This window comes from Phocoena sinus, chromosome 13 (assembly GCF_008692025.1).
Source record: "Phocoena sinus isolate mPhoSin1 chromosome 13, mPhoSin1.pri, whole genome shotgun sequence".
NCBI lineage: Eukaryota > Metazoa > Chordata > Mammalia > Artiodactyla > Phocoenidae > Phocoena > Phocoena sinus.
Window position 1 is genome coordinate 63154499 of NC_045775.1, and position 23228 is coordinate 63177726.

Consider the following 23228-nt stretch of genomic DNA (forward strand, 5'->3'; position numbering starts at 1 on the left):
CTTTTATAATGGAAAACTTATTTTGAAAATCTGCCACATAGAAGAGAATTAGATTTACTTTCTATGACTCTGGAGGGAGAACCTCCAAAGATCAGTAGTAGGGGTTAACAGTGACCAGGTTTGGGTTCAATATAAGATAAAGTGTTTCTTAGTTAGAGCCATCTAAATATGGAATAGATTGCTAAGAAGTCATCTTCTCAATGGATCCTGCCCTTACCACTCTATTTAAACTGCATCCTGCTGCAATTTCCCAAATACTTCTAATCTTCCTCAGCATTTTCTAATTTTTTTTGGGGGGGTGGCTGTTTTGGGTCTTTATTGCTGCACATGGGCTTTCTCTAGCTGTGGCGAGTGGGGGCTACTCTTCGTTGTGGTGCACAGGCTTCTTATTGTGGTGGCTTCTCCAGTTGCGGAGCATGGGCTCTAGGCGCGCAGGTTTCAGTAGTTGCAGCATGAGGGCTCAATACTCATAGCACGAGGGCCCTAGAGCACGTGGGCTTCAGTAGTTGTGGCACATGAGCTCAGTAGTTGTGGCGCTCGGGCTCTAGGGCGGGCGGGCTTCAGTAGTTGTGGCACACGGGCTTGGTAGTTGTGGCGCACGGGCTTACTTGCTCCACGGCATGTGAGATCTTCCCAGACCAGGTATCAAATCCATGTCCCCTGCATTGGCAGGCAGATTCTTAACCCACTACGCCACCAGGGAAGTCCCAGTATTTTCTAATTTTTTTTAAAGAAGATGTTGGGGGTAGGAGTTTATTAATTAATTAATTTATTTTTGCTGTGTTGGGTCTTCATTTCTGTGCGAGGGCTTTCTCTAGTTATAGCAAGCGGGGGCCACTCTTCATCGCAGTGTGCGGGCCTCTCACTATCGTGGCCTCTCTTGTTGCGGAGCATAGGCTCCAGACGCGCAGGCTCAGTAGTTGTGGCTCACAGGCCTAGTTGCTCCACAGCATGTGGGATACTCCCAGACCAGGGCTCGAACCTGTGTCCCCTGCTTTGGCAGACAGATTCTCAACCATTGCCCCACCAGGGAAGCCCCGTATTTTCTAATTTTTTATGTCACTAATAATTTATAAAAATACTAGATTATTTACTTATTTAATATGCTAATTGTTTACTGTATATCTCCCTCTTCTAGAATGCTAGTTTACTGATATATTCCAAGAATCTTGACCACTGCTTGGCACATTAAAGGTACTTAATATTTGTTCAGTTAATTAATAAATGTTTTCTTATTAATTATTCTGATCTTTATCTCCTTAGGCCAGCCTTTACTGTTGCCATATAAGCCTTCTGGTAGTACGAAGATGTATTATGTTCCCCAATTAAGACAGATTCCTTCATCTCTGGATTCCAAGTCAGACACCACCATTGAGAGCTCACACTCAGGTATTGTGGAGAAATTATTCAAAATTTTATTTTTTGAAATTTTATTTGTGGATTGGCTGTTTAATTCTGGATGACATATGAAAGCTCAGTGCTATTTAATCTTTAAGTGAAACATGGAGTTTTTCATGACTCAGTCTCTGGTTCAGATAGGTGAGTTATTTGGTCAGATGTATTGTGTACACTCAAACATTTGATAAATATTTGAAGAAAATTGTATGAACAGTTACTTGTTTGGGTTAGTGGACTCCATCTAGGACAAAGGTTTCCAAGTTTTCTCTGTTCACAGACACCTTAGTGTTTGGGTGATTTCTCATCATCATGGGGATATAAATTATCAGCAGCATATAAATACATGAAGTATTTTTTCAGATACTAAGCTATTATGTTATTAGAACATAAAAATACTTATCATTTTGATCTTACAACTTAATAAACAAAAATATTTTTGGTTTTGTGTTTGAAAGAAAACATTTTACTTTGTTCATAAATATGCATAATTACTTGCTAATGAGATATGTGTGGCTATTAGGGCACAGTTTCTCAAACCTTGAGATGAAATTGGACACAACCACCCCCATTTATTGCTTTTGTTACAGAAACTGTCAAGAATCCAACTCTGCAGAGATACAGACAGCAGCATTGAAAGGAATGTAGCAGTATCTAATGTTGGAACTTTAAACTATCTTTAGCTATTAGTTTTTGTCCTGTACACCGGATATTAAATATCACTGTTTCCCTAGAATTTTAAAATATCCCACAGCATCCCTGTGAGATCACCACAATAGAACTGCAGATTTAGAAAATGAATAGCATCCCGTGGAGGAACTGAATAAATATATTCTGTGGAAAATTATAAGGATACTGAGTTGGTATGGTGTGGGGTTTTGATTGTTGGGATAACATATTGATCGGTCCACAGGAGTTGACTCGGTTCAGTTTAGACATAAATTGTTCATGATTTGTCATAAGACATCTTTATAGGTGTAGAAGTTAAAAAGAAAGTAGTTGTCCCTGGTCTTACGCAGATTTTCTGTTAATTTCAAGAGAACCCAACTAGTATCTGATAGTAACTGAGTTAAAGCCCCTGGTAAAATTGCTCCTGATTTCCCACTGTGATGCCACTGAAAAAAAGAACCACAAAATGCTCATATGTTAGGATTGATTATTAAGCCTATAACCAGGAATTGGAAGAAATTTTCACTACCTGCATGGCTATGATTTTAAAAACACACTTAATGGCTACCAGAAATAAAACAAGCTTACTTAATTGATTGTAGGTAGGAAAATCTTTTATCTCAGTCTCACTTTCAGCCGCCTAGTTCAGAAGACAGAATATAACAATAGAAGTCTAATCAGGTGTTCCAATATTTTTTGAGGCCTCCTGTGTACTTCTATTCATTTACATCCTAACTCTTCCCTTTGGAGACATTAACTTTGAGAAAAATTGGACAGTAGTGGGAAGAGAAAATGACTCAGGGATGGTACCTTGTATCCTGAGATATACTGTCCCTGTAAATAAAGTACTGAATGCATCAATTAGACAAGAAGAGATCTGTTAGGTATATACACTTGAGGTTGTCATTTATCATGTTCTGCAACTATTCTGAGAGTGAGGGAGTTGACAGTTGAAAATAATAGTTTCTTAGACCAGTAGAGCTGCTCTAGATGAAAGCCTAGGAATTGTTCTGATAGATATTGTGTATTAGTATGTTGTGATTCTATAGATATTAGAAAGATCCAACTAGAGTTTGGGGCCAAGGGCAAGTCATAAACCACTGCAGATATTTGGACCAAATAATTTCTCTTCAGTTGAGAATGAGTAAACAATTGAACTCATAAAATTCTTTTAAAAACAAAAACAAAGGGACTTCCCTGGTGGTACAATGGTTAAGAATCCGCCTGACAATGCAGAGGACACGGGTTCCAGCCCTGATCTGGGAAGTTCCCACATGCCACAGAGCAACTAAGCCCGTGCGCCACAACTACTGAGCCTGCGCTTTAGAGCCTGCGAGCCACAACTACAGAGCCGTGTGCCACAACTACTGAAGCCCGCACGCCTAGAGCCCATGCTTCACAACAAGAGAAGCCCGCGCACTGCAACAAAGAATAGCCCCCACTCGCCGCAACTAGAGAAAGCCCGTGCACAGCACCGAAGACCCTACACAGCCAAAAATAAAAATACATAAACTAAAAACAAAACAAAAACAAAAAAACAAGGCAAAGGTAACCTCGCAAAGAAAGAGATAGATGTTAGAGATTTACTCATTAGGTCAAGTAACACTCTTAAGTAGTAACAGGATTTCATTTATATGTAAGTTCTGTGAATATAGGTACAATAGATGTTAGAGATTTACTCATTAGGTCAAGTAACACTTTTTTGTGTGTGTGTGGTATGCGGGCCTCTCACTGTTGTGGCCTCTCCCGTTGCGGAGCACAGGCTCCAGACGCGCAGGCTCAGCGGCCATGGCTCACGGGCCCAGCCGCTCTGTGGCATGTGGGATCTTCCCAGACCAGGGCACGAACCCATGTCCCTTGCATCGGCAGGTGGACTCTCAACCACTGCGCCACCAGGGAAGCCCCAAGTAACACTCTTAAGTAGTAACAGGATTTCATTTATATCTGACAGTAAGTTCTGTGAAGTTAGGTACTATGTCTTTTTTTCTTAAGCCATTTTATACCTCATACCAATATATAATATAGATGTTATTTTTATATTCATTTAAAGACATTTAAATACTTTATGTACTAATACTTACTGTCAATAGGAGCAAAAAGCCATGGGGAGAGAACTGGCTGGGATTTTTAAAACAAAGTGAAGAGTTAATAGCAGAAAAAAAGGGTGGAGTAAACACCTCCAAAATTTTGCCCTGTGATAAAAGCAACAGAATTTTGGCAAAACTTTATGGAAAACTTTTCCAAAACTCTGGAAATTAACCAAAGGCTTGTAGCTTTTGTAGTAAGCATTTATTCAAGAAAAATGGCTGAACCTTGTTAAGAATAGTAAGCTTGTGGCATTTTAACTTGCCCTCTTCTCATTGCCACACTCAGCTCAGTGATAACCTTGAAAAATATCAGCCTGCGTTCCCAGGACTGGAGGGAGCAGAACAGAGCTGGATCTCTTTCAAAATTTCATTCGCAAAGAATTATCAGTATTTGACCTGTCTGATGGCTCTCTGGAAGACTCCACTCAAAAGGCTTATCTTTATTTGACCTTACTCAGAGCTATCCAGTGTGTATGAGCCTCTGTGTCTATGTGTGAGGTGTTTGTCAAAAAACACTTACAGGCAAGTGTTTTATTTTAGTTTCTTAAATATTTATTTATTTTATTTATTTATTTTGGCTGTCCCGGGTCTTAGTTGCACCACTCAGGATCTTCGTTGCGGCATGCAGACTCCTTAGTTGCAGGACCTAGTCCCCTGACCAGGGATCGATCCTGGGCCCCTTGCATTGGGAGCTCGGAGTCTTACCCCCTGGACCACCAGGGAAGTCCCCAGGCAAGTGTTTTAATGCCACAATGCATGAGGCAGTGGATAACACTTGAGACAAACAATAGACTAACCAAAAGCTTTAACGGAAAAACTGAGGATGAGATGTCCATAGATATTTTGAAAAGCATTGACATATTCCTAGGACTCTAGAAGACCACAAGTGTGCACAGGCCTGAGTGCATGCTGAGGAAAGACCTGAGAGGGGCCTACCCTTTACTTTGGCTGCCCTTGAGGCTCTGGGCAAAAAGAAAGGGAAGGCTAAGGCAGAATTGATAACTCCCTGCCCTCAGCGTTCACAACTATGTGCACGTAGTCCCTCAGCAAAGACTGGGAGATTTGTTGTTTCTAGATGTTTAAGGATATCTCCATCTAGGCGTTAGCTGACCACTAAGCTAGTTGAGTGGCAGCTTCCATAGACTCTATAGAATTTGTTCAGAAAAGTTACTTTAAAAAAACAGCATAAAGCAACAGCAGGAAACCCTAGGGAGGTAGTAGACTCTGATTTCCAGGGTTGTCACATTATATTTTTTAAGATGTCCAGTTTTCAACAAAAAGTTACAAGATATGGAAATTCAAAATAAAATATACATATATGGTCCATACAAAAGAAAAATAGCAATTTAGAAACTGTGAGGAATCTCAGACATTGGACTTACTAAATGAAGACTTTAAAATAGCTATTTAAAATATGTTCAAAGAACTAAATGAAATCATGTCTAAAGAAGTATAAGAACAGTGTCTTACCAAATAGAGAATATCAATAAAGAGAAATTACAAAAAAGAACCAAACAGAAGATCTGTAGTTGAAAAGTACAATAACTGAAATAAAAAATTGACTGGAGAAAGCTCAGTATCAGATTTGAACAGGCAGAAGAATGAATCAGTGAACTTGAAGATAGGCCAATTGAGATTATCCAGTGTGAGAAACAGAAAGAAAAAAGAATGAAGAGAAATTAACAGAATCTCAGAGTCCTATGGGACACCTTCAAGCATCCTATTATATACATAATGGGAGTTCCAGATGAAGAGACAGAAAAAGAGACTGAAGGAGTATTTGGAGAAATAATGGCCTAAAATTTCGCAAATTTGATGACTGCTGTTAATCTGCACATCCCAAAAGCTCAAGGAAGTCCAAGCATGATACAGTCAAAGAGATCGAGATCTAGATACGTCATAAACCATCAAATGACAAAGACAGTGTTAAAGCAGCAAGAGTGGAGTTATCATGTACAAAGAATCTTCAATAAGACTAATTGCTGATTTTTCATCAGAAACCATAGAGGCCAGAAGGCATTGCAATGACATATGCAAAGAGCTAAGGAAAAAAACCTGCCTACCAAGTATTCTGTACCTAGCAAAACTACCCTTCAAAAATGAAGGAGAGATTAAGACATTCTCAGATAAACAACAGTTGAAAGACTGCTAGCAAACTGACCCACAGAAAATACTAAAGAGATTTTTTTCAAGATGAAATGGTGGACACCAGACAGTAACTTAAATCCACATGAAAAAGGTACTAAAGGTAACTACATAAGTAAATACAAAAGACAGTATAAATGTATTTTTGTTTGTAATTCAGTTTTTCTCCTATATGACTTAAAAGACAAATGCAGTATAAGCAAGTCCCAAATACATAAACAAAAACTAACAGAATTAAAATGAAAAAACCTGACACTATTTTTTAAAATAAATTTATTTATATTTTTGACTGCGTTGAGTCTTCGTTGCTGTGCACGGGCTTTCTCTAGTTGTGGCGAGCAGGGGCTACTCTTAGTTGTGGTGCGTGGGCTTCTTGTTGTGGTGGCTTCTCTTGTTGAGGAGCACGGGCTCTAAGTGCATGGGCTTCAGTAGTTGTGGCTCTTGGGCTCTAGAGCGCAGGCTCAGTAGTTTTGGCACACAGGCTTAGTTGCTCCGCCGCATGTGGGATCTTCCCAGACCAGGGCTCGAACCCATGTCCCCTGCATTGGCAGGTGGATTCTTAACCACTGTACCACCAGGGAAGTCCAAAAAACTGACACTGTTAAAGGGAGAAATATTTCAAGCCAATAAAAAAAGGTCATATATTATATAATTCCATGTATATGAAATGTCCAGAATAAGCAAATCCATATAGACAGAAAGTAGATTAATGGATGCCAGGGGATGTTGGGGAGGGGAAAATAGGGAGTAACAGCTAACATATACAAGATTTCTTTGTGGGGGCACGACAGAAATGTTCTGGAATTAGATAGCAATATTGGTTGTGAAAATACTAAGAACTAGTGAATTGTACACTTACTTTAATTGGTGAATTTTATGTTCTGTCTTCATTTTGAAAAAAAGTGGGGGGGCAGGAATGAACATATGAAGGAAAAGACTGCCTAAAACTGTAAAGATTTGGTAACAGATTTAAAATACATTTTGCAGGCAAGAAAGGGTGGAATTAACATGAAGGAAGTTAAATTAGTGATGAGGACAAATCTGAGAGTCTGCAAAATTACAGAGGAAAAAGAAGAAGAAAATGAAAATGCTGTGAAAGATGATGAGAGACATAAGAAACATAGCTAAATAAACCAAACCAAGAACTATATCTGTAGCTGAGGAAGAAAGTAATATTCAAACACTTAATTGAATAAAACATCCCTCTCCTGAAAAGGAGAACGCTGTATGCAGATTGAAAATTGTCTTAAAAATCCAGGGGAAAGTCAGAGACTGAGATACATATCAGAAAAAGATTTTTGAGTCAAAATAAAAAGAGGGCTTCCCTGGTGGCGCAGTGGTTGAGAGCCCGCCTGCTGATGCAGGGGATACGGGTTCGTGCCCCAGTCTGGGAAGATCCCATAGGCTGTGGAGCGGCTGGGCCCATGAGCCATGGCTGCTGAGCCTGCGTGTCCGGAGCCTGTGCTCCGCAAAGGGAGAGGCCACAACAGTGAGAGGCCCGCGTACCGCCAAAAAAAAAAAAAGAAAAGAAAAAAATCCCATAAATATACAATTAAAAAAAAAGAACAAAATTTATTCTGATATCAGGCTTATTTAAAATACTAAATGTAAAAATAATGGAACCAAATCTGTATTTATTGGGAAAATTCAAGGATTTATGGACCCAGTGCATTTTCATTAAGCAGTATGACAATGAAGAGACATTTTCACAAGTACACAGCAGCTAGAAAGTATATTCAACCTCTGTACCTTCTTGAAAAATTCACTTGAAGACTCACCCAGCTGAAGAGATGAATCAAAATGAAGAATTCATTACAGAGAAATGAAGCAGTGCTGAAAGTGATCAGTGGTGAACTTTGAAGTCAGTTTAACACAACACTCATCTAAATAGAAAATTTAGTTACAAGGTGGGAAAAAAAATGCCAAAAGTTAATTTTGGAATGAAAGGCATGAAAAGAAAAAACAATTGTATTTTTTGTCTTTTTGACTAAAGAGGTGTCATTTTATTCATGACTTGGTGATCAGATAGGTTAAAGAAGTTTTCATAAAAAATAAATTGGACTTGATTAAAATTTAAAACTTGTGTGCACCAAAAAAACCACTATCAACATAGTAAAAAGGTTGCTCACAGAATTGGGAAAAACATTTGCAATTCATGTATCTGATGAGAGATGACTATCCATAATATATGAAGAACTCTTACAGTTCAACAACAGCAAAAAGCAATCTAAGTTTTAAATGAGTACAGAATCTGAAGAGACATTTCTCCAGGAAAGATACAGATGGCCAAAAAGAACGTGAAAAGATGTTTTACATCATTAGTCATGAAGGAAATGCAAATAAAAACTACAAAGAGATACCACTTCATACCCATTAGGATGGCTTTTATGAAATAAGAGCAAGGGTTAGCAGGGATATGGTGAAATTGGAACTCTTGTGTATTGCTGATGGGAATGTAAAATGATATAGCCACTGTGGAAAACAGTAGTGGTTCCTCAAAAAATTAAGCATAGAATTACTATATGATCTAGCAATTCTGCTTCTAAGTATATACCCAAAAGAATTGAAAGCAGGAATTTGAACAGATTTTGAACAGCCAGGTTCATAGCAGCATTATTAACAATAGCCAAAGGGTGAGAATAATCCAGATGTCTATGAACTGATGAATGGATCAATACAATGTGATACATACATACAATAGAATATTATTCAGCCTTAAAAAGGAGTGAATTTCTGACATGTGCTACACTGTGGATGGACTTTGAAGGCATTGTGCTAAGTAATACAAGCCAGTCACAAAAGGCTTGGAGGAGGAGGAAAAGGGAGTTATTGTTTAAAAGGTACAGAGTTTCCATTTGGGAAAATGAGTTAATTCTGGAGATTGATGGTGTGATGATTGCACAACAATGTGAATATACTTAATGCCTTAACTTGTATACTTAAAAATATTTAAAATAGTAAATTTTATGTATATTTTACCACAATGGAGAAAAGCTACCAAAAAAAAACCTCTAAAAGAATTTTAAAACTAGATATCTGTCTTCCAAATTATTGTTGAGTATATAAAATTAGCAAAATAACATAGAACAAGAACAGGAAACAAGAGGGGCTTCCATGGTGGCTCAGTGGTTAAGAATCTGCCTGCCATTGCAAGGAACACGGGTTCAAGCCCTGGTCCAGGAAGATCCCACATGCCATGGAGTAGCTAAGTCCATGCACCACAGCTACTGAGCCCTCATGCCTCGACTACTGAAGCCCGCGAGCCTAGAGCCCATGCTCCGCAACAAGAGAAGCCACTGAAATGAGAAGCCCGCGCACCACAAGGAAGAGTAGCCCCCGCTTGCCACAACTAGAGAAAGCCCACACATAGCAACAAAGACCCAACGCAGCCAAAAAAAAAATAGGAAACAAGAAACTTTAAGATAGCATAAATAAGTCAGATGAATGGATTACGATGAAATATCTTTAACTATGATAAGTAATTTTGGCATACGTTGGCATTATGTCACACATGCATTTAAAAAAGTTCAATTACACGTATTTAACAAAAAGAGAAGAGGAGAATGAATCTTTAAAGTACAAGTGTGTTGTACCCTCCACACTCTTATCAGCATATTATCATGAGAGAGTTTGAAATGAGAGGTGGGAAACCTCAGTTCTCGAAGTTCATTGTCAGCATTTGACTTTTATAGTTTAAGCATCTTTTAACTTGCTTCCCTGAGTATGATTCTAGAGTTTAAGTGTTTTTAGTACAATGTGGTCTCTAAACACTAGTCAGGTACTTCATCAGGTGCTTAGATGCAGGCACAGTGATTTGTTACAAGCCAGGGGGAAAAAGTGGACTCTGATGGATTTATTGAGCAGACAAGATATCAATTTCAACCTTCAAGGATGATTTTTACCCTGCATGTTTTTTCACTTTATATGCTGACTTTAAATTCCATTTAAATAAAATATATCTCTATTTGGGTGGGAAAAAAAGATACTGAAAGTATCTGAAAGTATATACTGATATATATATATATACTTTCAGATACTGAAAGTATCTGAAAGTATATACTTTCAGTATATACTGAAAGTATATACATTTTGATCCCACTATATATTCATTTAGAAGGATCTATAACCAAAGTATGGTCGAGTTTTTTGGTTTGTTTGTTTTCTGCTTACTTTTCTGAATTTTCTGCAATGAACAGGTTATTTTTTTTTTAAGATCACAGAAACTTTCAGCTTATGTTCATTTTTTCCTTCAACCAAAAAAGTATTAATGTTCTTACCATGTTTCTGGCAGATACTGTGCTAGGTGCTACATTTATACCGCTGTGCAAAATAAACATGCCCCCTATGATCATGTTCAAGTGGAGAGACACATATTAACAAATAGATACAAATAAGTACATAATTACAAATGACGAGTTAGGAAAATAAAGAAGAGTTTTAAGAGAGTAAAAGGATCCAGTTTAGTTTTAGGAGCCCATGAAGGCCTTTCCAAAGAAGAAACTTTTGAGCTGAGATCTAGAGGATATAGGTCAGTTAGGCAGGGGGAGAGTGGGGAGTGAGAGTGTTCTGGCGGAAGGGAACAGAATGGGAGGAGCTCCAGAAACTGGAAAGTTTGATGCATTTGACAAGTGAGAAGAAGGCAGTGTGGGTGGAGCAGAGCTGTGGCTAGATAGGGTTAAAGATAGGTAGGTTCAAGATGATCCAGGGTTGTGTAAACCATATTAAGGCATTTGAACTTTCTTCTAGTAGGCAACTGTGGTTTGATTTACATTTGTAAATTTTTTTCAGGCTGCTATATGGAGAATAGCTTGTGGATGGAAAGGCAAGGAGCCCAGGTGAAGGGAGGGTCAAGAAGTAGAAGTAAGGATACCAGTTAGCTGAAGGCTGTTGCAGTAATTAGTGTCAGAAGTGGTAGCACCTAGGATTAGAGTGATGATGACAGAGATGGAGAGAAGTGGACACATTCAACTTATTTTTAGGAAATAGTTCTTCCTGGACTTGGTAATAGAATATGGAGAGTAAGGGAGAAGGAGGTGAAAAAAAAATGAGTTCTAGTTTTCTAGAATAAGCAACTGGGTAAATAAAGGTGCCATTTACTGAGATGGAGAAGCCTGAGGAAGAAGCAGATTTGGAGAATATGGTCAAAATATCTGCTTTGGACATGTTAAAAATGAGATTTCTGTTCCACATCCATGTAGAGATGTTAAACCTGCACTTGAATGTTTACAGTTGAGTTTGTATGCAAGGGCACTATCTAGAAGGTGGCTCTGTTCACGTCATAAACATATGCCATTTTTTATAAAAACACCCAGGTGTGAAGATTCCAAATCTCCTGTTAGAGTTCTGGAGCAATAATGTTAACTCTCTTCCTCCCTGAAACGTAAATCTTTACACATTCTGCAGCTGTGCACAGATGCAGGAAAATAAGTACACATACATTCAATGGTATATACACATATGTGTGGCTACACTCTCTTTCAACTGCCTCTCAGCTCCAAGGAGGTTGATTCTGTTGTGCATCCATGCACTGCTCTCAAGAACTTAATTATTCTTCCTTACCTAACTCTGAACCTGACATAATCACCTCTTTTGGAGAATAAAGGGAGGTGGTGAAGAGATCCTCACGTATAGTTGTTTGTGTTGTATCATAATATATAAAATTTTTTTTTTATGAGGAAGGGACATCTTTTTCTAATTTTTCCTCCAAATGCTTTAGAGGCTAGCTGTGTCCTGAATGCTAGAATCTGAAGCTCAGAAAACAGGTTCCAGCTAGAGATATATATTTGTTGGTCATCCACATGTAGTGTTCCATACATTGATGATCAATGAGTTCATCCAGGAAGAGAAGAGAACCCAGTTCTGACCCCTTGAGGAACTCCAGCATTGAGAGATTTGGTGGAAGAAAGGGAGCAAATAAAAGAACGTGATGCCACGGAAGCAAAGAAAAGCTCAGTGTACATACGACCCGGAAGGCTTAATAGGAGCCTTGCAATCTGTCCTGAAATATAACTCATGACTTATTTATATTTATACTGTACAAATTAACTGATACTTACCCAGCTTTTATTGCCATACACATTTTAGGTGCTTAGAAAATGCATGAAGTATGGAGTACCAGTTAAGAAAGAAAAGCATCTTTGTAGAAGATAATTCTATAGTTACTATAAACTCTTGTACATCCAGAGATGTTCTTTTGCCTCTTACATGTGACATGGATAAACTTCTCTTATCAGTTCCTATATTAGTGGTTTTAAGAATATTGAAATATATTTTAAAGAAAATAAAGTTACTTTCAAATCTTGTATTTACTTTATCACATAAAATTTTCCTTACAATGTTTTGTGTTTTGTATTATTGTCAGATTAAGCTTCCTAAAATGTAACTGATTGCAGTTCCCTTTATTAAAAAATCCTTAATGATGTTGCATTTCATGTATGGTAAAATTTACACTCTTTACCCCTTTAGCTTGGGATTCCATGCCCTGCTGAATTTTGTCCCAAACAATTTTTTATTTTTATTTTTTTGTGGTACGCGGGCCTCTCACTGTTGTGGCCTCTCCCGTTGCGGAGCACAGGCTCCGGACGCTTAGGCTCAGCGGCCATGGCTCACGGGCCCAGCCGCTCTGCGGCATGTGGGATCTTCCCGGACCGGGGCACGAACCCGTGTCCCCTGCATCGGCAGGCAGACTCTCAACCACTGCGCCACCAGGGAAGACCCCAAACAATTTTTAGTATCTCCCACCACTGTCTTTAATGTAGTCCATAATACAGTCTGACCACAAAAGTATCTGATTTTTTTGTTTAATCTGTTTTCCTGCTTCCTGGTCTTTGCTAATGCTGTAACCTCTACCTAAAATGCCTTTGTTTCTTCCTCTCCATATTTCAAAAAGCCTACTTATTTTCCAAGGTACAAACTATTTTCTCCTCCTCTGAAAATGTTCCTGAGCCAGAAATTGTCTCCCTTCTAATTTATATGTCTCCTCTTATGTCATTTGCTTCTCCAGTATATTGTTGCAATATTGTACATTTCTGACAGCTTCAGTTTGACTGATGTCTTCTTTTGATTACCCTGTAACACTCCCATGGTAGTGCCTTTTTTTTTTTTTTTTTTTTTTTTGGGTAGTGCCTTTTTTATAGAAGTGGTTTAAAAGGTAAATATTTTGTCTTTCTTCAATCTGTACTTGTGTTAACTGTACTACTTTTCCATTTTTCTGTAGGATCCAATGATGCCATTCCTCCAGACTTCCCGGCTCAGGTGCTAGGCACAAGGGATGATGACCTGGCAGACACTGTTAACATTAAACATAAAGAGGGAATCTACAGTAAGAGGGTGGTAACTAAGGCATCCTTGTCAATGGGGAAAAAACCCTTTCAGAAAGATAATGCAGGTGACTGGATTGGCTTTGTGTATTCTGTGGCCTTTTTTTTTTTTTTTTTTAAAGGAACTCTCTTTCTTTCTTTCTTTCTTTATTTTTGGCTGTGTTGGTCTTCGTTTCTGTGCGAGGGCTTTCTCTAGTTGCGGCGAGCGGGGGCACTCTTCATTGCGGTGCACAGGCCTCTCAGTATCGCGACCTCTCTTGTTGCGGAGCACAGGCTCCAGACGCGCAGGCTCAGTAGTTGTGGCTCACGGGCCCAGTTGCTCTGCGGCATGTGGGATCTTCCCAGACCAGGGCTCGAACCCATGTCCCCTGCATTGGCAGGCAGATTCTCAACCACTGCGCCACCAGGGAAGCCCTCTGTGGCCTTTTTTTTTCCTGTTCATCTTAAATGAGAGTATTGTTCGGGCTTTCTTTTTTTTCTGCTTTGTTAATGCAAACTTTTCTCCTAGCTGTTTTATTGGATATGTACAAGAAGGAAAATATAAAATCTTTTTAAATGCTTTAGATTTTTGAAAACTGTAGACTTTATTTTCACTATGGGAAATATATTGTAACTTTTGAAATGAAATAGTATCCATTTAAGTATGTTTTAAAGACTAAAATTCATAGAAAATCTTGATTAAAATGCCTCATGAATTTATCTGTCAGATGGTACAAACTAATGTCTCATAGGTTAGATTCTGCAGGAAAGTGTATGGCTCACATGGTGTTTTAAATTTTTAAAAATTTTGCTGCCAACATTTAAAAATAAGATTTGGGGCTTCCCTTGAGAAGTGAGAATATGTAGTGGCACTCAGCTTGTTTTCCTCCATGGCAGTTATCAGTTGACCCTGAGGCATGGCTGTCCTCTGCAGAGAGGACATACATTCTCCTGTTTGCTTCAGTCCCCACGAGTCTCGGACTCAATCCACTTCATACATCTACCTTGTCAGTCTGGTGACTGTGGGTATTTGAATTTTCATCCTTGCCCCCAGATATAGGTCCCACTGTTTTTTTTAAAATATTTATTTATTTATTTAATTTTTGGCTGTGTTGGGTTTTCGTTTCTGTGCGAGGGCTTTCTCTAGTTGCGGCAAGCGGGGGCCACTCTTCATCGCGGTGCACGGGCCTCTCACTATTGCAGCCTCTCTTATTGCGGAGCACAGGCTCCAGACGCGCAGGCTCAGTAGTTGTGGCTCACGGGCATAGTTGCTCCGCGGCATGTGGGATCCTCCCAGACCAGGGCTCAAACCCGTGTCCCCTGCATTAGCAGACAGATTCTCAACCGCTGCGCCACCAAGGGAGCCCCGGTCCCACTGTTTTATAAAAGTTTTTAATCTTTAGGAATCTGCATGATTGTTTTTCCTTTGCATCCCTGACATTGTGCTTCTTTAACTGATGCACAATAGTATTTATTAAATAAAAATTCCAGGAGCCACTGAAATTTCTACATGTATACTTGCATGTGTTGCTTTGTTGCATTTACAGTTTTTTATTCCTGTGCATAGCTATTAGGCAAATAGGACCTACTGATCCCGGGGCAGTATTCAAACATAGGCTGGCTCTATGTTCCAGTTTTGGCATAGTGTTAATGACTTCATGTGATGTTGTTAATGCTTTTATGAGGAAACCGAATGAAAGGCTGCTTGCTAAAGTGCACACATTTATTCTTCCAGATAACTTTTTGTTGCACTGAAAAGCATTTTGAAGTCTTTTGAAATAAGATAAAAGAAGTACATCTGCCAGTTAAGGTTGAGGCTGCCAAGTAAATAGAAAGGCAAATATTTTTGCAAAATATAGTTCATAAATGAAAACTCTCATATACAAGCTATATACTAGTGGTGATTTGGTACATATAGATAACCCTGTGATCCCACTGTCAGACAATTGAGAAGGAGGTGGATATAGAAAAATTGGCAGGGAACAAAGTGATAGACTTAAGGGAACTCCATCAGAAGTCTGCACAATGAACTTACCAAATATAACTCACCTCTCGTTTGCATTTGGTAAGGATGATGTGTGTGAAATAAGTTGGGCTTTGTTCACTGAGGGACCCCTATAACTTCCCACTTGTTATGTGGGTCCACTGCTACTATTATTGTTGGTCTATTTCCAGACTTAACATCCTAAGGAAAAGTCCTCTTATTTCACCATTCGGAGAAGCCCAGCCTCAGAGCCTCTCACTTTAAAGGATTAAGAAGAATAGGGGGAAGATACTTGCTGGGGAAAATTGAATAGTGACTTTTGTATAATAGCTAAGTGAGCCCATTAAATATATCAGAAGTAAAAATCTCAGTAGAAGGATTGGAATATAAAAGTGAGGAAATCTGTTAGGAAACAACATAAAAAGAAGGGAAAATGAAAAAAAATTCAAGATTGGCCCCAGAGGGTCAACATCAAAAACAGATGTTCCATAGAGATAATAGAGAAGGTAGAAAAGAAGAACTCAAAGGACTAGTATAGGAATAAATTCCAAAACTGAAGGATATGAATTTCCATGCTAATAGGAACTGTCATGTACATAAAAATCTACACCAAGGCACATGACCTTGAAATTTTGAAACACTGGCAAGGAAAGAGATTCTGAAAGCTTCCAGAAAGAAAACAGGTACCATATAAAGAAATGCAAATTAGACTGACATTAAGCTTTTCAAAAATAATACATGGAACTAGAAACCAAAGGAGTAATGCCTTGAAATTCTGAGGGAAAATTATTTCACTAAATAAAATGAAGGAGTAGATTTAATTTTTTTTAAAGGAAAACATGGGATGGAGGAAATGGCGCCAGCATAGAAGAGAGGGGAAAGGAATTGCCATTGCAGCAGTGGTACAGAAGATCTAGAACAAGTTCAGATTGAGGACTGTAAGAAAAAGGTCGAGTTGATAGAATACCTTATGTAGTTGACTGTATTTAGAAGAGATTTTCAATTCTATTTACATTTATGAGGATGATGTAGGGATTGGTATATAGAAACACAGCAAATGCAAAAATAGGCAATTATTAACTCCTCAGTAAAAGCAAAACTTTGTAAAAGAAAATAAATGTGATTACAGTATACTAGTTGGTTTAACTGTGAATAATAGAAACATAACACAATCACTGAATATTGATTTAATCATCATGACTACAATTTACATAATATATAAACAATGAACATTAATATAGGGCTAAAACTTTTCAGAAGATAGGTTGAGGGAATATGGGTGTGACAGGAAAGTTCTATGAAAGGTAAATCCATATTGATCATAGAAGGAAATAAAAAAATAATTTCTGGAACTAAAAAGGATACAGCAATATAAAGGCATGTTATTTGGAAACAAGGATAGTGATACTAGAAGAAATGGCTAAATAAATTGGTGGTATTTGAAAACTGTTGATTTCTGTTATAAGTTTACTGGAACTATTTGACTTTCAAAACCATTTGTATATGTTCTTTTGATTAGAGTACAGTTTATTTTGCCTTACCTCCCAAAACATGGAAGAGATGGAAAATGATATATTTGGCAAATACTAACTAAAATAAAGCTAATGAGCAATGTTAATATTGACAAAATAAAATTCCAGGCCAAAAAATATTAATATATATTATGAGTTTACCTCATAATAACAAAAGTCTCAAATATACCAATAAGATAAAATTTGAGTTTATTTTCTTTTACTCAAACTTGTATGCAGGAAAAATGACAGGAAAATATAGGTAAACCCAACAATACATATCTATCAGAAAGTGAGAGACCAGGAAAGAAAATTAAAGTAGACAAGATTTAAAAATGGAATTTAAAAGTTTGACTTACTATAGAGAACTTTTCATTTTTTTAAGAACACTTAGAAAAATTGATGAAGCTGTTGGTTTTGAAGAATTGATGTTCAAACAGAACAGCTTCTTTGACTACAGTGTAGCTAAAGTAGAACTCAACAATAAAAACATGGAATAACAAAATGAAACAAAAATGTTTTATGGGTTATTTAGTAATCCCCCCAAAATTCATGTCCACAGGAAACTTCAGAATGTGATGTTATTTGGAAATAGGGTCTTTGCAGATGTCATTAGTTAAAGATCTCTAGGTTATATCATCCTGGATGTAGGGTGGGCCTTAAATCCAATGATTAGTGTACTTATAAAAAGAGGAGAGGAGGCCATGTGAAGACAGGAGCAGAGATTGAAATTATGCTGTCCAAAGCCAGAAGCACTAGGGGTCACTAGAAGCTGAAAGAGACAAGGAAAGATTCTCCCAGATAGACTTTTGAGAGACCATGTTCCTGTTGACACTTTGATTTCGACTTCTAAACTCCAGATCTGTGGGAGAATAAATTTATTTTGTTTTAAGCCACTCAGTTTGTAGTAATTTATTGTGGCAGCCCTAGGAAACTAATATACCTAATATGTAAATATTATATATATATAATAATATAATAAACATGTATTTGAAAATTTTTAAATGTAATTCTAAGTAACTCAGAAGTTAAAGTCATACTGGAAGTTACAATATATTTAAAACTAAATAATAATAAAATTCTGCTATCAAAATGTATAGAAGATAGCCAAAGTGATTAGGGGTAACGTTACACCCTTAAATACAAATAATAAAAAATTGAAAAAGAATCTAGAAGGTTTACACTACCAAGGATCAAAACTTATTATGAAACTTTAGTAATTAAGACAGTGTGATGTTGGCACAAGAATAAATAGGCTGACCATAGAAGAGAATACTCCAGATTCACATATATGGACACCTGATTTACAGTAAAGGTACCACTGCAGTATGGTGGGGGAAAAGATGATCTTTTCAGTAAAATGATGTTAGGTAAATTGGATGTTAGGAAAAAAATAGAACTATGACCCCCCCTACATTACACTGTACACCAAAATCAATTCCATATACTTCAGATTTAAATACGAAAGGCATAGGTAGCTGGATAGGTCAGTCTTCTGCAAGAAAATACAGAGGAGTATGTCCTCACAATCTTGGAATGGGAAAACATTTATTAAATTGGATCCCCACCCCTAAAAAATAGTAGCCATAAAAGAAAAAACTGACAGATATGCCACATTAAATTAAGGGATTCTATTAATTAAACACCAAATAAAAGAGTAAAAGGCAAGCCACAGAGTGGGGAAGATATTTGCAATACATATCTCATAAAGGACTTCTATCCAGAATATAAAAAGAACTCATACAAATAGTATGAAAAAGTTAAGCAATCCAATTTTTAAAAAGGACAGAAGGCTTGAATAGGTACTTTTTATAAAAGAGACTATCCAGTAGCCAATGAACATATGCAAAATATTCAACTTAATTCATCAACAGGGAATTGCAAATTAAGACCACAGTAAGGTATCTCTGCATACCCATTAAAATGGCTGAAATGAAAAAGTTAATATTGTGTTGGTAAGAATATAGAACAAACAGTACTTATTCACTGCTGGTAAGAATGTAAATTGGTAGAGTGACCTTGGAAAGCAATTTGCCATTATCTACTAAGTTACACAAAAGCATAACAGAGCAGTTCTGTTCCTAACTATATACTCCACAGGAAAGGATGTGCATGAGCACCAAGACACACATGAATATTCTTTTTTTTTTTTTTTTTTTTTACTTTTACAGTTTAATTTGCAAACAATTTTTATAACAAATTATTTTTAACCAAATCATATCTTGAAAACTGTTTATATAGAAAACCCAGGGGAAAAGTGAACTGTTCATTGTGGAAGGCCTTAAATTACATTATTACAGTAGAAAATACAGGAGGTAGAAGATAAGTGAAAAGACTAATGCAACATTAAATTCAAATCTGTAGCTCCTGTAGCTACTTAAAACATGGTTTCAGAAACTAAATCCAACATTTCCAGTAACCGTAGAAACAGTTAAAATTTGCCATGAAAGCCCTTATATCATGTTTGATATAGGGAGGTAGGAAGATGTAAGAACCAGGACACATGAGACGATATTTTATCTACAACTCCTGTTTGCTTTACTGAGGGTGTAGTTTCAAATTCAGTCACCTCCTTCAGCTTCAGACTCAGATGATTCTTCAGCATTTTTGAGCCACTCTACAAACTTTTTCATTTGTTCAAGGTAGACACTTTTCCCCTTGGCAACATGTGCATCTTTATACCACTTCAGAATGGGTTCTTCACTCAGAACTTCAGCTTTATAAAAAAGCACCACTATTTTCTGGAAGGCTTTCATGAAATGAATGTTGTCATAGCAATACACCTGAATCTTCAGTAACAGAATCAGCTCAGACTGACCTTGAGTTGTAAAGGCAGCAAGTAGAGGGCTGTATTGCTTCAAGTGCTTGATGGCTTGCTCTGCTACAAGCTCCTCTTTTTTGTTCCATTCCACGGTGCTCATTGCACTGGACCATACTATTCCAATGACAGCTGGTTCTGGGATGTTGTTTTTCTTCATCTCCTCCTTGACATACAAAATTATATCCTTAAATGGATCACCATGGGACATCTGTTCTTGAAGTTCTTTCTGGAGTTCCTTACGAGCTCCTATGGTTTGCTGATTCCAAACATACTGTGAAAGCTCTTTCAAGCCTGCCTCAGTAAAATACTTTGTGAAGTGTTCAACGCTTTGTTTATTGGCAGGAGAAAGTTCCATCAGTCTGTTATCCATGCTCACTTTCCGAAGACTTGGAGCTACTGCATTGATACCTTTTTAATTTATCCATGATTTAAAGAGCTTTACAGCAAAAGCTGCTGAAACCCCTTCTTTAACCAAATTCTCATTATAAAGGCTATTAAGAATGGATGCATTAAGTGTTCCATTAGCCAGAAGAACACCAGTCAACATAGCCAGCTTGTTCCTCTCCGACTCTGAAAAACCCTTTAAGAACAGCAGCAGCTTTTTAACTTCCATCTTCAAAACTTTTCTCCAGGTATTTGTAGCACCTGATTAAGTTGTTAAAAACCTGAGCAAATGCTTGCATGGTCTCTAGGTCCTCTTGTGCTGCAAACACACTAACATCTGTATGCATCATGTCATCTGCCAGTGTACCACCAGGGACCAGCATTCCACCAGCCACCAGAATGTCAAAGAGTGTTTCTGCATATCAGCGGTAATCAAGTTTTGCGCCAGAAGCATCAAGAAACTTTGCTACTGCTTCCAAATCAGTACCAGTTTCAGTTAAGCGTTGAATAATGCAGTCTTGAAACTGAGTAGGGTCAAACCTCTCTTTTTCATCTCTTTTTCTGGTTTTAAAACGCTGGCCTGATAGCGTTGCCTTTTGCTGCTTTTGATTATTCATAAGAGACACCCGAATTTAAGGCGGAGAGAAAAGAACCAGAAATCCCGGAGGTGGCGGCAACTGCGGCGGTGTCTCCTCTGCCACATGAATATTCTTTACAGCAGTTTTTGTAATAGCTCCAAACTGGCAATTACCCAGATGCCATTATTTTTATATTTATTATGCCATTATTTTTCCAGTAGTATGAGTGAATTGTACCATATTAACACTGTTGAATAGTAACCAGTAAATGAGACTGAGTAAAAGAAAAATATATGTTTTAACACTTAACGAATCTCACAAATATAATGTAAGAGAAGAAAGCAAGACATAAAGGCTATGTGCTGTTATTATTCCATTTATATAAAGTTCAGAAATATAAGTAATTTGTTGTATTTAAAATGGGGTGTTATGCTCAGCCTGAGGGAGATTGAAAGAATGAGGGGAGAGCATATAGGGTTATAGGCAGATTTTTTTTTTTTTAACCTGGGTACATGTTCACTTTTTAACAATTAACTGAGTTCTCTGTGCATTTTTTGATACATGTCTTCTGATACATAATGAAAAAAGATTTTTTAAGATACTTTTTTAAAAAACAACAAAAAATAAATACTTAGAAATGAATCTAACAAAGGACATGAAAAACTAGAGAAAATGATAAAGCTTCATTGAAATATATTAAGGAAGACTTAAATAAATTCAATGAATTGCTACTCAAAATTCCAGTAGATTTTTTCATGAAACTTGACAGGCTGATGCCAAAATTTTTTGGAAATTCAAGAAGTATATTTAAAGAATAAGGTAAGGGAACTTGCTATACCAGACATCAAAAGATGTGTGTGTGTGTGTGTATACATATATAAAATTTATATATAATTTATATATATATATAATATATATGTTTAAGACCTCACTTGCAAAGGAATAAACAAAGAAAAGTGGAACAACATGTTGACCCAGAAACACACCCATGAATGTGGAAACTAATATATGATACAGATGACATAACAATCCTGGAGAAAGGGTGAACTATTCAATAGTGTTTGGGCCATTGATTATATATGTAAGAAAAAATAAAATCAAATAGATCCCTGCTGCACATTAAACAAAAATGTAGTCCAAATGATATTAAATGTAAAAAGAAAACTTTAAGCTTTTAGAATTCAGATGACCTTTGACCATGAAAGAATGATTTCTTAAATAAGACACACAAAGCACAGACCATGAAGGAAAAAGAAAATAAGTGGTATTATTAAAATGAAAAATTTTGTGCACCGAAAGACATCATAAATAATTCAAAGACAAGACACTGAGAAGATATTTGAAACTCATACAACCTACAAAGAAATTTTATAGTAATGTTCATTGTAATGCTTTTCAATATTAAAAAATTAGAGGGCTTCCCTGGTGGCGCAGTGGTTGAGGGTCCGCCTGCCGATGCAGGGGACACGGGTTCGTGCCCCGGTCCGGGAGGATCCCGCGTGCCGCGGAGCGGCTGGGCCTGTGGGCCATGGCCGCTGAGCCTGCGCGTCCGGAGCCTGTGCTCCGCGACGGGAGAGGCCACAGCAGTGAGAGGCCCGCGTACTGGAAAAAAAAAAAAAAAAAAAAAAAATTAGAGGGCTTCCCTGGTGGCGCAGTAGTTGAGAGTCCGCCTGCCGATGCAGGGGACACGGGTTCGTGCCCCGGTCCGGGAAGATCCCACATGCTGCGGAGCGGCTGGGCCCGTGAGCCATGGCCACTGAGCCTGCGCGTCCGGAGCCTTTGCTCCGCAATGGGAGAGGCCACAACAGTGAGAGGCCCGCGTACCACAAAAAAAATAAATAAATAAATTAGAAATAGCCTAAAGTTATTAATTCCATAGAATTCTACATAACACTGAGAATGAGTTAATTAGAGTCACTATGAGTAAATCCCCCAGTTGTAATACTGAGTGTAAAAGGCAAGTTACTTAAAGGTACACAGAGTATTATACCCTTTATATAAAGTTTAAAGACATGCAGAACAATCCAGTACATTGTTGACTAATACATGCAGCACTGTGTAGTAAAAAGTTCAAGAACATCCTTGAGATTGACGAACTCTAAATTGAGCTTAAGGTTGCTACTGAAAAGAGAGAATGGTATCATTGAGGCTTTACACAGGGTATCATTATCATTGTATCATTATATCTGTAATGTTTTATCTTATTTCTTAAGCTCTATAGTAGACACATTGGTGTTAATTATGTTGTTTTTCGTAATCTCTATTGCCTTTCTGACTGCTTTGTTGAAAAATATTCATTCTTAGAGATAGGAAATGAATCTCTTGTCAATCCATTGTAAAAAACATATAACCGTAT

The 23228-nt window shown here is 37.5% G+C and overlaps 1 protein-coding gene and 1 pseudogene across 2 annotated transcripts in view; one reads left to right on the forward strand and one right to left on the reverse strand.

The window, feature by feature from the left end:
• The window catches only part of ALMS1 (ALMS1 centrosome and basal body associated protein), a 247530-nt gene that overhangs the window by 151504 nt on the left and 72798 nt on the right, over window positions 1-23228 (forward strand). For both annotated transcript variants that reach the window (XM_032652290.1, XM_032652291.1), the window contains 2 exons: window positions 1264-1389; window positions 13513-13683. In XM_032652290.1, coding sequence (XP_032508181.1) covers window positions 1264-1389; window positions 13513-13683 — 297 coding nt within the window. The remainder of the gene's footprint in view (window positions 1-1263; window positions 1390-13512; window positions 13684-23228) is intronic.
• LOC116764084 lies at window positions 265-22331 on the reverse strand (annotated as a pseudogene).